This window comes from Atractosteus spatula, chromosome 1, assembly GCF_055471065.1.
Source record: "Atractosteus spatula isolate fAtrSpa1 chromosome 1, fAtrSpa1.hap1, whole genome shotgun sequence".
Taxonomy (NCBI): domain Eukaryota; kingdom Metazoa; phylum Chordata; class Actinopteri; order Semionotiformes; family Lepisosteidae; genus Atractosteus; species Atractosteus spatula.
In genome coordinates, this window is record NC_142706.1 from 3,484,169 (window position 1) to 3,500,778 (window position 16,610).

The 16,610-nt window shown below is 46.4% G+C and overlaps 1 protein-coding gene across 11 annotated transcripts in view; it reads left to right on the forward strand.

Annotated features, from left to right (window-relative positions):
- The window catches only part of acsl1a (acyl-CoA synthetase long chain family member 1a), a 37,062-nt gene that overhangs the window by 15,310 nt on the left and 5,142 nt on the right, over positions 1-16,610 (forward strand). For 10 of the 11 annotated variants that reach the window (XM_088913888.1, XM_088913933.1, XM_088913923.1 and 7 more), the window contains exons 2-17: positions 4-208; positions 5,620-5,731; positions 6,552-6,616; positions 7,487-7,588; positions 8,347-8,446; positions 9,365-9,540; positions 9,955-9,987; positions 10,118-10,169; positions 10,566-10,639; positions 11,884-11,961; positions 13,080-13,214; positions 13,456-13,590; positions 14,227-14,322; positions 15,187-15,259; positions 15,900-15,988; positions 16,411-16,527. In XM_088913888.1, coding sequence (XP_088770014.1) covers positions 14-208; positions 5,620-5,731; positions 6,552-6,616; positions 7,487-7,588; positions 8,347-8,446; positions 9,365-9,540; positions 9,955-9,987; positions 10,118-10,169; positions 10,566-10,639; positions 11,884-11,961; positions 13,080-13,214; positions 13,456-13,590; positions 14,227-14,322; positions 15,187-15,259; positions 15,900-15,988; positions 16,411-16,527 — 1,632 coding nt within the window. In that variant the 5' untranslated portion in view covers positions 4-13. Of the gene's footprint in view, positions 1-3; positions 209-5,619; positions 5,732-6,551; positions 6,617-7,486; positions 7,589-8,346; positions 8,447-9,364; positions 9,541-9,954; positions 9,988-10,117; positions 10,170-10,565; positions 10,640-11,744; positions 11,823-11,883; positions 11,962-13,079; positions 13,215-13,455; positions 13,591-14,226; positions 14,323-15,186; positions 15,260-15,899; positions 15,989-16,410; positions 16,528-16,610 lie in introns of all 11 variants that reach the window. The other variant, XM_088913975.1, reaches the window with a different exon arrangement.

The following is a 16,610-nucleotide window of genomic DNA, read 5'->3' on the forward strand; positions in this document are numbered from 1 at the left end:
CAGACGGTGAACGATGCAAGCTCACGAGTTGCTGAGGCAGCTGCGCGTCCCGGAGCTGGGAGAGCTGAGGCAGTATGTCCGCAGCCTGCCGACAAACACCCTGATGGGCTTCGGGGCCTTCGCTGCCGTCACCACGTACTGGTATGCCACGCGCCCCAGGGCCCTGAAGCCGCCCTGCGACCTGTCCCTGCAGTCTGTGGAAATAGAGGTGAGTTTCCATCAGGGCCTGGGGACTGACAGACTCTGGTCTGAGCTGACCCCAGGTGTTGTGGAGTTCTACAGTCATTCCTTTTAGTCTCTTTTTCCATCTGCACCTAACGATCTTACGCTGTGTCCTCTCAAAATTTAAATTTAATTTGGGGGATACGTTGTTGTTTTTCTTGTGTGGCCCTGGCTTTAGAAACACTGAACTGCTCCAAGCAACTTCTGTCAAGGAGTAATAAAAATGTTTCTGTTTGAAAGCAAAAGTACATTTCATAAAGCTCTTCAGTTGTGCTGTGTTTGTAGCTCTTCTGACATGCAGCACGGGTGTCGGTACTAATTCCCTTTCTGTTTTTATTTCTCGTTCTCTCTGTGGGTTTTCTGCTTCATCAGGCGTTGTTACACAATATCCCCAGTCATTTCATTAGTCCTATAAATTCAGCTTCAGCTTTGAAGTTCGAGTCTGAAACCTCTCAGGATTGGTCTTACCTGTTCTTAATTAAGGGCTGTGTTTTCGCTGTGCCCTGAAGGACATTGTGTCTTTAATATAGTCTAGTAACCAGAAGCTTTGCATCAGTTTCACTCAGTTTCGAAAGCATCAATTTTTAAAGCACCTATTATTGTGCTGCAAACACAGGTTGGATTTCAGACATAAATCCCAGTGTGTGAAATTATTGGAGCTTTAAGAATATGAGCCCTTATCTTGATGATTGCGGTATCCGAGTTCAGAACAAACCTGGAGATTTGTGGTGTCTGCTGTAGGAGTTCCTTAATGTTGGTGTCTAGGTTGTCAGGTTTACCTGCATCACGTAAAGCCTGTGCACACAGCTTGACTCAAGCCAAGCAGGTAAATCTGAACAGTTATCAGCAAAGATTTTTTTAGCCCTCCATTGCGGCGAAAAGATCCTACACTTTCTCAACCAGTGGACACCAGCTAACTGTTCATCAGCTGTCTATCACATTCATCCACATGTATTTTCCTTGTCAGAAGGAAAATTAGCCAATATCCCTAGAAGCTAAACCGGTAAGCCCACATTTTTTAGTTGCTAAACAAATTACTTTGTGTACACAAATCTGTATACAAATATGGCAACTGTAAATAACAGAGGTGTCGCTGGCTGGGGGCTTTCTGCTCAGTGCGAGGCGTGGACAGCATTTGAATTTCACCAGACAAAATTCAGATTTGTTGAAACAAACACGTTAACAGGTTGAAATAACATTTAACCTCTCATGCACTGAATAACCAAAATGCATCTGTTTGGGTGTACCTGTTGGCATACCCCAAAATAAAAACAAAACCCACTACCACAAGCATTAAAGCAGATTTTATTACAATTCCTTTGACTGTGTTCATGTCAGACCTAGGCCCGTGTAGTGCACTTTACCATCAGAGTTAGGGGCTTTGGTTAAAGACCCGGGTGGAAGTTCTTAACCATCACTGGCGGTGTGTAGTTAAACCTATCGTTAGTGCAGCTTAGTTTTTCCACATTTCTGCAATTTCTGCAATTGTAAACCCTAATTGCAGGTTTAGAGGGGTGTTGGATTACCTTTTTATTTTTTGTGGCATTCCACAAGGTCGAACGAACGGATATGTAAAGCATGACGTTTCCCACACTGGCAGGGAGCGCTCCCCCTGCAGGGAGGCCAGTGGGAACAGAGGGCTTGGGCCTGTTGCTTGGCCATGGGGGGGGTCACATGTCGCTGGTGCTATTCTCAGTCTTCCTGAGGAACAGGCATGTGATTCACAGAAGGGTGAGGGAGTGCAGAGACGCGTGGTCTAACTTGGGTCGCTTTCTGTAGGGGGAGAGAAGAAGAAAAAAACTTGGCACGCGCTGGTAGCATACAGCTGTTCTTGTAATCCGTGAAAAGTGCCACAGTCCTCGCTGCATAACAGGGCCTCTCCGAGCCCTGGCGTTGCAGCAGTCTGTTTCCAGTTGCTTGCCTCTTCCTGCAAGTGTGACTGCTGCTCGTTTGGGTAGCGCATCTCGCAGATAAAGGAATTGTGGCGTTCTAACCTACAGTTTCTTTTCATGTTGTAAAGCCGAGAGGTCTGTCGAGACGCAGTGAGGAATGTTCCATGCCTGCTTTTAGGTGGGTTAGACGTCTGTTTACCAGCAGGACATCCTGTACATGGTAATTGAATTGACCATAAAAAAGCGTTCTGAGCTCAGCTACCATAATTTTACACATTTTAAAAGCGACTGCTGTGCTTTTCGTTTGAAGTAGCTGTTCAAGCCCTTCGTAAATTTGAGTCTTTCATAAAACAGGAGACAAAGCACCCCTTTGAGAAGCGACCGTACCCTCCAGATAGAAATGCAGGTAATTATCAGAATACCTGCGTGCCTGTGGGAGTTTTTACTAGTCAATGTAGTCAACTGTATGTTGAATATCGCTAGGGTTGTCGGCGTGGTACATACACAGTATACAATAGCTGTGTTCCAGGTCAAACAGGACTCTGGCAGGATTATCCTCCCTCAACTGTTGTGGTGTGACACACCTGTTAGTAGTAAAACCAGTTACCTGAATCCTAAAACCATCTGTTGATATGGGATACGCTCTCCCACCGGCAGCAATATAGTGCTACTGCCTTATAGCCTTACAGCTTAAACCCTTCAGTTCAGAAACCCTTGGAAACTGCTGTCTTCTGACTAGTTAAATCAGTAGTCGATTCTCTTTGATCCTCAACCTCAGGGTAGTGGTTCCGTGTGAACAGGAATGACCCCCCTCTTCCGCAGTGACTGTCAAAGCAAAATAAAAACCTTCATCCTATTTACTTTTTATTCTTCATCCTATTTATTTATTTGATGGTTTAACACTCCCTCTAGTGGTAGGGTGTGATTCCCAGGCTTTTTATCTTCTCAGTCAAGTAAAATGAAGATCCCTTCTTTGCTAGTGTGTTTCATCAGTCAAAGCTTGAGCTTGGGCTTTTCGGATACTTGGAAAGCCCGGACTTTGGAATTCGCCTCGAGCCTTTTCAGATCAGGGGTGTTGTGGAAAACAAGGGGAACACTCGGAAGAGGGAAACGTTTGGGATAATTAATGGTTCTTGACATGTTATTTTTGAAAGGCTGTGGCTCCAGCTGTTTCTCGGTTAGCCGTTACAGAGTCCCTGAACAGCCCCTGAGGCAGTGCGGTGCCAGCTCTCCCACACACAGCTGGTGTAGACAAGGCCGCCGTGTCGCCCCTCCTGCACAGAGGGACAGAGCTCTTCTGAGAAGCGCACAGTGCTGACAGTGGGGATAGCCGCCTCAGCCACACCAGCCTGAAGGGGTTCTATTGTTTGCTGTTGGAGGGGGTGGCCTGATTCGCATGGAGAGAAAGTTGCTCTGGCCGTCGGCATCATAAAACAGTCGTTCCAAAGTGACAACAGGCATTTTTCTGTTTCTGTCGGGCGTTTTACAGCCACGCGTCTCATGTCTAGATTTAAACCCCTTGTCTTCCCATTTTTTTTTGTTCTGAAGTCCTTCTTTGTCAGTGACTGCCTCCCCAGACCGTGCACTAGGTCCCGTTCCTGAATGCAGGCTCCGATGTGCGCCTCGCATTGATAATTCAGCCTTGCGCTGGAGCCGAAAATGTAGTTCAAGTAGGGAACTGCGTCAGCATGTGTAGGCTGCAAAGGAACAAGTAAGGGTTTCTTCTCTGCTGGAAAGAAACACAATGTTCCGGCTGTGGAGCCTTCTTCAGGTGTGTGTTGTTAAGTCTTTTTTTTTTCTCACAGAACCTGTTTAAGGGGTAACTTACCCAGATTTTAATGGTCTTCTCCAAAAGCCCCAGTGTTAAAGGTTAAGCAGAAAGCGCTTTGGCATGATGACCTGCTTTCCTGTGCTTGTGGACTGGTGTTGTCGTAGTGTTATAGTCCTGTGATGTTTGAGCAGCAGGTATTTCTAGAAAAAAGGAGGAGAAATGGCCTGACTTTTCTGACTCGAGAGTCAGAACTGGGACGGACAGGTGTTTATTGATAGGATAAAGCAAGTAAACAATGCAAAACATTACACAACATACAGAAATAAACATTTCACTACATAGAAAACAAGAGATGTGTGTCCTGCAGGTCTCCAAGACTGACCAGAACAAGGTCCTCTCGCCATGACACAAGCTTAGAGGAAGAGCAGAGTGAAGGTGTTCTCTCTCTCTGGTTTCTCTCTGTTTCTCTGTCTTCCTCCTCCTTGTTTTACCCCTCTCTCAGGTTTGTCTTTTAGTGCTGTGTTCTACAGCTCTTGAAGACTCAGAGGGTTTACCAAGAAGTTAATGAACCAGAGTAAATCTCCAGAAAAAAAACGCCGTTGTTAGTCTGTGCTGATCTGGCCTGGAAAATCAGCTTGCAGCTAAGCAAACAGCTCAGAGGAACCCCAGGGCTTCCCCAGAGTGGCTCTTGAAGCCATGAGTAGTGCCTGACTCCGGAGTCCCAGATCTGTCTGCGGACCAGCCTTGGAGCAAACGATTGATTGTAATACTTATGTACATCCCCTTTAAAAGTGTTACATTCAGGATTGCATCGATCTTCAGAATGAGTCTTCCTTGGAAAGGGAAGGCTGTGATTGTATTTCCTCAAGCTCAGCTTTCCTTCACACACACACACACACACACACACACACACAGCTGAAATCTCCATTTGTTCAGACGGTCCTGCTCTGTCACTGTTGTGGTAACGGCCGCCTTGGTAACCACAGCAGCCCACTTCTACAGCGCTCTTCTGCTTCCAGTGAGGAGTCGAGTGGAGGGAGCGCTCCTTTGTCAACCCACTGATCCACTGGCATCCTCTGTCGCGTAACGTCTGTTACTGAGCTTGCTGCCCCAGCACTCTCGGCTGCCCGGGCAATGGCTGTTACTCGGGATGGCTGTTTCCTGAAAACAGCTCCTCTGACATGTTCTTCCCAAGTGCTAGAAGTGCCAGGCGTTCAGAACTCAGTACACTGTCCTGCTGCTGTACCAGATAAGCAGTTTTCAGGGTTGTGGCCTCAAGGAATGTACATCACTGAGCTTGGGGTATACAGGGCTTCTCCTGAGCTTCATCCCTTACACCCTCCTCCTGTTACAAGTCCTGCTGCTATTCAGCGATCTGGGCAGCAAGCAGTGTTAAAAGGAAGCACAAAAATAACACTGGACACCATCCGCTACAACACAGGATTTAGGTTCTGTCAAATAAGCAACAAACACCCAGATAACGTCTTGAATATAATGATGCACAATCTGTCCCTGACTTTAAAAGCACGAGACTGGGGAGTCTTGCAATATGTGGGTATTACTGTGCAGCCAAATTGGTTTCCACCAGTTTGTAGTGATGAGAACGTCTGATTTTCAGTACAGCTGTACAGTCTTTCTGCAAAAAAGTGACCTTTCGCATCTCAAACAGAGGTGTTGGATTCTGTTGTTGTTTGAGGGAAAGTGAGTGACCAGTTCCTCCTTTATTTGCCTCAGGGTGGTGAATATGCCCGAAGATCAGTGCTGAGTGACAGCGGGAAGCTCATGTCCTTCTACAGTGAAGCCAAGACCATGTATGAGATTTTTCAGAGGGGCGTCCGTGTATCAAGTAAGTGCTACAGCCATGTAGTAATCCTGATTTATAGACTGCCTGTTGTATTGAAAATATCCCAAAGCGCTGTAGAGAAAGCATGGGCTAGAAATCATAAAGAAAGATATAAAACAAATATCTAACTGCAAATCCGCCAGTGGAAAATGAGTTTTAAGGTGAGGCTTGAAAACAGACTCGGGGTGGGATCAGGATGGGACGGACCTCTGTGACCATTTTGACAGTATTACCCATAGTTCCTTATTTGGTAACTGGAACAAATTGGGGGAGTAGGGAGTGTGAGATGTTTTATACTTAGAAAAGAGGAGAGAGATCCTTCAAGGCTAATAATTAAAATAATTTTAAGGTTAATCCTCACTTCTACAGGGAGTATGAATACCAGAATGTTTTTTTTTGGCTTTGTCAAGGAACTCTGCCTCGGCTCCATCCATACTTGATCATGCTACCAAGGTTTCTATATTAATACCATTTTTTTTTTAATTTGATGTGGAGAAAAATGTTGCGTTTATTTTTTCCATCAGTGTATATACATGTTTTGCATTAAACATACAGTTACAGTATAAAATGATTTCTGCACAAGGTAAATTTCAGTGGTGGGTCATTTGAACTGTGCAGATGGTGTCATCAGCGGCACCGTTCCTGTTCCAGACCCTCCCTTACAGGGAACCCTGGCTCGTGGGTAACGGGGGTGTAGGTGTGTGGGCAGCTGGGAGCTCGAGCAGACAACCCATTCCAACGCCAGTTCTGGGGGGGGTTTGTTAGTCAAATGCCTGTTTTTAAAAAAGTACATTTACCAAAAAAATTTATATTTTCTTCAAAGATAACGGCCCCTGCCTGGGATCGAGAAAACCCAACCAGCCGTATGAGTGGATGTCCTACCAGGAGGTAAGGCTCTTCCATCCTCGTCTCAGCGGTGGTGCTGGGCTGGCCCCATCCCCCGTGCTGGGAAGGAGCTAATGCAACATTGCAACGTCACGTGCTTTGGTTTTGTCTTCGTCATAAAGGACACTCTTCTTCTTCGTTGTAATGAGGAGCGGTCGTTTTCGAAGAGTTTCAGAACGCACCCGAAATGAAATTTAAGACCGAACAAAGGCACTCTGCAGAGTGTTGTCTGCTCTGCGGAGAGGCTCGTTGCCTGTCACCTGCCCTCCATTGATGATCCGTGCTCTTCCAGGGCAAGAAAGATGACTGATGACCCCTCCCACCTAGGTTACCACTGGTTCCATAACATTCCCTAACGGAGACGCTGCCAGTCTGTTAAAACCAGAACCACCTGGTACTTGACCAGCTCCTTTCCTGGGGCTGTCTTCGTGCTTCACTAAAAGTCCTAGTTCTATGTGGACTGTCTTAATGACGTCTGTTGTCTTTTGTCTCGTAGTAGAATGTCTTATATGTAGAAAGTTTTTACAGCACCAAGTACACCAGAGTAAGTTCCTTGTACGTGAAATGCGTTTGGCGAGCAAAGGCGATTCTGAATCTGATGACATTACATACAATATTTGCACTGTGAAACAAAATCCACCAAGACAGAATTGTTTCAGTATGGCCAGTGTGAGAAACCTGCTTCGGCTCAATGGCCTTGTCAGGCAGATCATACTGGAAACTCCGGGCGCCTGTTCGTCAGTGACTGGGACCAGTGTTTTGCTCTGGGAGCGGGGTGTTCTGCTTTAGCACATGTGACTAGTGCCGATGTCATGTGGCTTTCCTGTGAGAAGGAGATGAAAGAGCCTACCCTTTTTCTTTGTTGTATGTCAGGTAGCGGACAGAGCAGAATGGCTTGGGTCTGGGTTACTCCACAGGGGTCTCTCGCCTACACCTGACCAGTTCATCGGAATATTTGCACAGAACAGACCAGAGGTAACTCATTGTCACCTTCAGCAGGATTTCGCTGCAGATATTGTCCCAGATCTTGATTAGGCTTTATATTTTAAATTGGTAACTGCGTTCATGTAGTTAGTGACGGGGACACTCTACTGTAAAAAGGCCCCGTCCTTTGGATGAATCGTAAAAACCAAGCCCCTGACTCTCTGTGGTCATTAAAAAGCCCAGGGCGTTTCTCAAAAAGAGTACGGGTGTTATCCCTAATTTGGTGTCCTGGCAAAATATCCCCCTGGCCTTTACCAATCATGGCTCCTAATAATTCCTATCTATGAACTGAACTGTTCTCTTCCTAACTGGTTTGGCTCCAGTCTGGACTAAAGGTCAGGACTGTAGTTTAACCTCTTATTCAAAAGGCGTCACTCCCTACAGCACAGTGTTCCCCAGTCATCGTACTGCGACATTGGCTTGGAAATTCTGGTCTAGAAGGGAGGAGCTCCCCCTGCTGGTCCACCAGTATCACCTACAGCAGTGACCTGGTTTTCCTCAGAGGTCTCCCATCCCAGTGCTGATCAGGCCCAGTCCTGCTTATCTTCTGAGACCTGAGGTCACATCAGCTTACAAGTTGGCAGTTGCAGTCTGTTGGTACAGAAACAGGGCACAGAACTGGTTTAATAGTTAAGTGTTGTCTTGCATAAAGAGCTGGTACACTTCATTCATCCTTGTGCATGTGAAAGCTGTGGAGGCCGTTTTTGCAGTTTGTTGTGTTAACGCCATGTGTGCTTCCCTCTGTGCAGTGGCTGATAGCTGAGCTGGCGTGTTACACTTACTCGATGGTGTCGGTGCCCCTGTATGACACTCTGGGAACCGATGCCATAACATACATCATTGAGAAAGGTAGGCTTGCGTCTTCGAGAACCTCTCCTGCCGGTTATCGTGGGCTGGAAACGGGACTTCCTCAGCTGGGGGCCTCGCAGTGCTTTCACATGTTTCTCGGAACATTTTACTGATTTACCTCACCCAAGCAGGTCATCATTAGGAGCTGCCCGGTTGTCTGAAGCCGCACAGGCACGCACCCGCTGGTTGAGCTCTGCGATCCTGGGTTCGAGCCTGGGTCACGTCACTTGCCGGTTGTGATCAGGGTTCCCCGAGCGGTAGTGTAGCGAGGTGGAATTAGGTGGCCAGGGCGATGCGGCGACCCCTGCAGGCCCGACGCGCCGTCGGTGAGGGTCGCGCCTCTCCTCCAGCTGGCGCGGCCCCTCTGGTGCGGGGTGGGTGTTGCCGGTGATGGGTTCGAGAAGAAGTGGCCCCGTTGGTGGGCAGGCAGAAGAGCCGGCCTGCACTTCCTCGTTCTCCCCGTGTGCGGTGGCGTGGTCCGCGCCTGCGAGCGGACGTGTGCAGAACATACCGTTAGCTGTTCCAGCTCGGGTGAGCGTCACAGAATTGGGCATCGATTTAAAATGAGTTTAGGAATGATGTCCCTTCAAGCATTTTCTAGTTTCTCTGGAATTTTATACAGAAGCCTGGCTTATGGCTTAATTAAAGCTAACAAAGCCACTGTATGTCTAAATGAGCCATCTTTAAGGAGTTTTGTTACCTCAAACTGTATCCTTTCTCTGTTAAAAGATGTTTTGCCTTGATAAATTGGGTTTTATCCTTGTAATATGTACATGCAAAAAGACTTACTGGCAAAACGAGTGCCAGTGAATCTGACATTCTAGTGATTTGTGTCTTTTGTCTTGCTTTGTTTTTCGGCCTGAAAGCATCCAAACTAATCTGATAACCTCCCCCCCCCCCCCCCCGCCTGATTTTCAGCGATTATCTCCACGGTGATTTGCGACGTTGCTGACAAAGCCAGGCTCCTTCTCGACTGTGTCTCTGGGGCCGAGCACCCTTTGAAAACCGTCATCCTCATGGAGGCCTTCGACGCGGAGCTGGTGGCACGAGGCCGGCAGTGTGGAGTGGAAATCCTCAGTCTGAAGGACGTGGAGGTCAGCTCCTGCGAAGCCTCTACTTATTTCCAGTACCCTGGCTGAAAGGCACTCTGAAACCGTTTCATGTCCTCCCATTTGAATAAGCAGACCTTCGCTTTCTTTTCTGTTTATAAATGGCTGCGGGTTTTCCAGACTTCACAGCCAATTTTCTCTGCAGTCATGGTAAATGACTGGTTTCCTGTTCTTTGGCTGCTCTCTGCTTATGAAAGCCTTTTACTGGGCTGCTCTCTTGTCCTGGGCTATTAGAGGGCTGTTCGGAGGCCTCCAGTCTGTGCATCCTGTTGTCCTGAATCTTACTCGTAGGACTGTGAAACATGCGGATTTGAGCTCGATTTGACACCGCGGTAAGCTAAGCCCCTCCTGTGTCAGTCCCCGTGTCATGCATTGTTGTCCTCTCTTCGTGTGTCCTAGGCTCTTGGACGGGCAAACCTGAAGAAGCCAGTGGTGAGTAGCGTTTGAGTGAAGTGATTAAATTTTCTCTGGAACTCCTCCAGGAGCAGGAAGTTGAAACGCGGCGCAGTACGGCTCGTGACAAAGTGACAACTTTGCTCTCTCGTTTTGCGGCTTCTTTCAGCCCCCGAAGCCCGATGACTTGGCAGTCATTTGCTTCACCAGCGGAACCACGGGTGAGAGACCTGTGTTGCACCTTGTCCAGTTAATATGGGATTGAATGGACAGCGATACTGAGAGAACATCACCCTGCGCGCGCGTGAGATTCTGGAGTGGGAAATGTGGGCAGGGCGGCTGTCATTGCTCTCAAGTTTGGGGTCAAAGAAAAATCGTAGTTTATTTTCGAAGCTGTTCTTTAAAAACCAGATCTGTACACCAACTCATTTACGAAAATGACCCAGCTTCATCTTCAAGGCACTGCTTAATTTGGTCATGTTTTGTGTGTGTATTCAGAAATATCTTACAGAACTATACCTCCACAGAGCTAAGGCAGGTTCTAATGCAACAGCGCTAGTACAGTAGTTGCTCAGGGCACAAGATGATCTCTTCTTAAGCTTTTTTTTTCTTCACAGGAAACCCCAAGGGTGCAATGCTTACCCATGAAAATATTGTGTCCAATTGTTCTGCATTTACTAAAGTAACTGAGGTAAACCTACTTTCAAGGGCTTTGGGATTATTGAATTTCATATGCACATCAGCTACATTTATACTACACTGATCATGCCCATCCAAAACTTTCAAGGACTGATTTCATTTGTCCACATAATCCTTTTTGTAATCTTCTTAGACATTGAACATCCAGTTAGAACCTAATCTCTTTGTTTCCACAGAAAGTGCTGTAGCTTCTTATGGAAACTTTAGGAGAGGAAGTGCTGTGGGGACATTTAGAACTGTTACACATGCCTCTGCACGTCAACTTCCTGTTTATAATCCTGAACTTTCAACTGACTTTTTTTCCCTAGAGAAGCCAGTTTGTACAACCAGCACTGTTATGTTAAACTGTAATGAAAAGAAACCGGATCACTAGCATGTCGAAGGGTATGCAGCTAGTAACAAACAGAGCATTCAGTTCAGCCTAAATTATTGCTCCCTTAAAGTCTTGACTTCAAAGTGAGCCATTTGTTTCAAGGGCAGTTTTAACAGTATTGTTTGGTCATCAAGAAAGCTCCACTCTATTATTTATATATGTAATTGTTAGTGAAAAAATGACACAACTGTGTGCATCTCATCTGCAGATGTTCATATTTTAGGACACGGAGCAAATGTTTGAAATGATAAATGTAGGTGCTTGTCTTTGCTATAAACTATAAAGCCCCCCTCAAGAGAGAGTATTACTAGAAACATCTTGATTTATGTTTAATCTTTTTTTCCATTTTCCATTGATCAGTAGAATCAATGGCTAAACGTTGGAACATGTAGATAAGTATTTGGAGAGCACCAACCTTAACACCTGCTTCTGAAGTGAAATCATTACAGCCGGTTTTTAAAATAAATCTAAAGATCGAGCTGCACAGGATAAGCAAGACCCCCCACACGAACGAGTCCAGTGTGAGATTTCAGTTCTGTTCTGTACTGGTGTCGCGCTAGAGAAGACATTCCAGCAGTTTATATCGGTGTGGTCTTGTTGGGGTTGATCTCTCCTCTCCTTTATTTCCGGGACTTTTCTCACCTTGTACTTCCTCTCTTTTTCCGTCAACCTTCCTTTTTTTTCTGTCCTTCTCGCTGTCCCTGTCTTCCTCGGCCGTCTCCAGAGCACCTTCTTCCCCTGTCCTGACGATGTCCTTATCTCCTTCCTGCCTCTGGCGCACATGTTTGAGAGGGTGGTGGAGGTAAGAGCCCTGTTGCTCACCATCCCCCTCCCCCGTCTGTCTGCTGTTTTGTTTCTTTCAGATGACTTGTTGCTTAAACACCACGGACATTCATGTTTCCTACTTGCCTCTTGCCCACATGTTTGAGAGGGTGGTGCAGGTATGTGTTTAAAACGAGTCACCTGTAAAGCCATGTCAGTTTTGCCTGTCTTGTTATATCTGGAAAGTTGTCATCATGGAAAGTTTTAAATACTTGACGTAAGTGAAATGTCTCCGAGGTTTGAAAAAACAGACTTCTGCAATCAGAAGTAGCGCTGGCATGTTCTCATTTACTGTGTGCCGGTATGTTGTTTGAAATATAACCAGTCACACCTCTGCAAAAGTAAATACAAAGCACCTGTGAGAATATCTGGTTCATTGTCTTTTCCACCTGTAAATTTTCATCATAAATTTATGTCATAGCAAGAGATGCTTTGTCAGAACTAGGCATGTTCAGCATGATGAAGGTGTTGGAGATTGTGCTCATGGAGTAAGGATATTTGTGAACTCAGAACTGAGTGCAGACACTATTTAACCAAGTCTACATAAGCGGATCAATTAAAGGTGTCAATCAGCATTGAAGATTGAAAGCTGGCACACTGACTGGCGCAGTGGTCCCTCGGGATCAGTTACTGAAGTCCCTAATCTTTAGAAAAAAACGAGAATGTGCTTAGCGGTTGGGGGATCCAACATCAGGTGGGGCACCACTGTTGTACCTTGCTCGAGGACAGACAGTACATGGTACCAAATGCAGAAGATGACCCGTTGTTTCTACATGACTGATTTCTTCAGTCCAGTAGAGATGCCCTTCTTCTGTCCGTGTCAGATGTGCTTATGTGTCTAGATACGTTAAGGACTGTTAATGTTACTGTTGCAGTTAATCCTACAACATGTTGCCCGTGTAGAAGCTAGCTACACGATTTAGAATCGGCACCTACCAGCTACATTCACCGTTTCTGAATATGCCACAAAGTAACTGCTTTAAATTTGACTGTACCGATTCTTCATTTCATCCAACCTTACCTGCTGCTTCTTACCTGGAACCTTGTTAACATTATGCAGCACCTTTTTAAAGGTCACGACGCCAGTCTCACCATTAAGCTTGTGAGACTTAACAGGTGTGAAAACTGCCTAACTCATAACAAAACAGAACCACTAGAAACTAGAATTACAGCTCAGTTCCTAGACAAGAAATCAACAGCGCGGCAGCACGGACAGTCAGGTCCCCTCTGCTTCCAGGCGGTGATCTTGTGTCATGGAGCCCGGATAGGATTCTTCCAGGGTGACATCAGGCTCCTCATGGACGACCTCAAGACCTTGCGCCCCACTGTGTTCCCTGTAGTACCTCGTCTGCTCAACCGGATGTTTGACAGGGTGAGCGATATCCTCTTCGCTGACCGACGTTTTCAGCCTCAGCTCTTATGTTCTGTTCCGCTAATGTGCTGCATCCCTGAGCAGAATGCTGTTGATAAATTTCGGTCGGCCTTAGCATACCAAGAATCCACTTGGCAAGGAGGATCAGGAAGTTAACCCTCATTTAGCTGCAATGCCAGTATTGTGCTGTTGCTCCGTTTCTGCCCCCTTTTTACTCTGTGATCTTGGCTCCTGTGTTCAGATTTTCGGCCAGGCCAATACTCCTGTGAAGCGATGGCTGCTGGAGTTTGCCTCCAAGAGGAAGGAAGCGGAGCTCAGGAGTGGCATTGTGAGGAATGACAGCATGTGGGACAAGCTCATTTTCAGCAAAGTGCAGGTGGGGCCCGCGGCGTGGGCGCAACTGCTTGTGCTGCAAACGGGAGTCATGAACAGGAAAGGTTACCAGGGGGCAATATTCAGGCACTGAGGAAGTCAGCCCAGAGGTTACAAGCTTACAAGCTTACAAAGGTTACAAGCTTGTTTGTAACCTTCCTTGTGTTCTTACAGCAACACAGATTTCTGTTGTTCCCTCTCACACCGATTTAACACCTACATTTTACAGCAAATTGGTTAAACTTAGTTCACAGAGAGAGTAGCAAAGAAACATGTGGATGACAACAAATTACTGTATTTTGTTTTTAATGGAGAACTGATTTGGTTTTATGACTGCAACCTACTTTCTCTCGCTGACGTTTTCACTTTGGAAGCAGTATCAATTAGTACGGTATATTGGTATCAATTAGTAATTAGTATAATTAGCAAATTCTTTGCTTTACAGCCTAAAAACACACTCTTTGAAGGCCTTCACGCTGAGAATTGAAAGGGTGTGCTACAGGTAATGTCATCAATGTTGGAGAATATTTGAGAATGCAGCTCTGTCCAGTACTAGGAGATACGGAAGTGATTTATTTTCGAGAAGTGGTGACTGTGTAAGAGCAGTGCTGAGCTTGACCTTTCCCTGTGTCCCTTGCAGGCCAGTCTGGGTGGCAGAGTGCGTCTGATGGTCACTGGGGCCGCGCCAGTCTCTCCTGTGGTTCTGTCCTTCCTGAGGACTGCCCTGGGCTGCCAGGTGAGTGCGGCACAGGCAGGTGCCGTTCTAACTGGAGCCACAGCAGTTGGGCTTGGGCTTGGCCTGGCCTTTCCTGGCAAGAACATGGTTTTAAAGAGGCTGAGCGACCTTAGTTCTGTTTGAGGGTGGTGGGGTCTTATTTGAATGAACTTTGCATCGGAAAAATGTTGATCGGCCAATCGTACAGTATATTTCGCTCAGTCCAGTGCAAGTTGTGTCGGGTTTTTGATTACGTCGGGCAGTCTGTGGCGTGTGTGCATTTCAAGCATTTCAAGCGTGGGCAAACTGTTTAATTAAATAGGCGTCTTGGAAATTAAGCTCCTTATTTATCATGCACCCAGTATAAAACACAAATTTTCTCTGCTGTTTAATGAAACTTCTCCTGCAAGCAGGGCTATGATAGGAGGCAGAAACTCCTGAGCATGTTCTGATCACCACTTTTGTAAAGGAAGCCCAAATGTGTCACAAACCTTGGTGTTCTGTGGATCTTGTACATAGCACAGTTAAATCTTAATTGTAAACAAGGGTGTGTTATTAACCAAAAACTAGGGCAATGGCCGAGATTATTCCAGATATGCATCTCCTGCATCAGCAGAGTGAAGGGGTGCATAAAAACCAGCTTCTCAGCAGACCTTAGTGAAGCTCGGGGAAGCTCCGAACTGCCCAGGGGCCTCCCTGCAGAGGATGAGAGGAGAAAGCAGGCAGTGTAGCTGGTTAAAAAAAAAAGTTGTCCCAACTTTTGCACCTTTGGCAGTTTTAAAACTAATTCAGCATTTAAAAACAGGTTTTATGTTCTGTTCCTCTCTCTCTGTCTTCTGACTTGCTCACCGTGTCCCGCCTGCCTGTTCTCTCTCTCCCTGGCAGTTCTACGAGGGCTATGGCCAGACGGAGTGCACAGCGGGCATCACTCTGTCCATGCCAGGGGACTGGACCGCAGGTGAAGGCCGCGTCGCGCCCGTCTCCCTCCACTGGTGTGAACTTCACCAAATACACAAGGGGCTCTCTGTGCCCGAGTTCCTCGATGAGTTGTTGTTGAAGCATTTTCATGGGGCACAAACCTGATACTAGGCTCCGCCTCGGGTTATAATTTAATTTTGGTTACTCGTTTGAGAAGAATGCCTTTAAGGAAAAGGTTTCAGATTTGCATTTCACTAGCCTAGGATGTGTTCCCAAACTTGTGTTTCTAGTTTAGAGCCCTAGAACATGTTTGATAAATTATGTAAAAGTTTGTGATGACTTGTTTGTTGTTGTAATATGCAGAAGGATGGGACATTTTTCAAGCCGTGTTACATATATTTAATTAATCAAAAACAATGGTAAGACAAGTGCAGCTGTGTACAGCTGTGTTTTCAGTATTATAATATTATTTTGATAGTAGCATCTTGGCAAGGAAACAACTGGGGTTCATAAAGAAAGGGTTCCAGGTTTCAGTAACCTATGTGAAAGCCTCATAGCCTTGACGATACTCAGATATTGAAAAATTATTTTGGGGAGTATTTACATACTGTAGATGGAAGTATTTTTCTGTGAAGTGAAAATATTTTGTGTTAATATGCCTCAACTTCCTTGTTCCCTAGGACATGTTGGAGCCCCGCTGCCCTGCAATGTCGTAAAGCTGGTGGATGTGCCAGAAATGAATTATTTTGCTGTCAACGGAGAGGGCGAGGTGCTGTATTTCTATGTCCGTGTCTGTTACATTGTAAATTTCAGTGAGAGCTTAAAATAGTCCATGCAGTTTCCCGAGCCCTCGAATTTCCCGAGCATGCACTCAGCTCCGAGAAGAGTCATGGGGTCCTGTCGTATTCCCCCTCTAGATGAGTGTTTACCCGCGCAGTGTGTCCATGTTAAAAATCGCATGTTTTATGATTCCTGCCGCTTTTTGGTCACACTCAAGTTGTCAGCACCCCAGCAGCTCCAGCATAATGGTCTCCCCTTGTTGGCTCATGCCCAGAATCACAGCCGTGCTACTATACACCTGCATTGGAGAGAAGTGACATAGATGGGCGTGGTCTTCGTCTCGGGTCTAGATTCCCTCTTGGCAGCTGACGATGTCCTCCTGTCTTCTCTTCCGTGTAAATGTTCGTCCAGGTGTGTGCGAAGGGACCAAACGTGTTCAAGGGCTACCTGAAAGACCCAGAGAAAACCGCCGAAGCCTTGGACCAGGATGGCTGGGTCCACACGGGGGACATCGGCAAGTGGCTGCCGGTAGGTTGGCAGTGCGGTCAGGCCAGTTTTCAGCCGAGCGCCAGTCCCTGCGTCCCTGCCATCGGTTCTGCCCGACCCAGAGG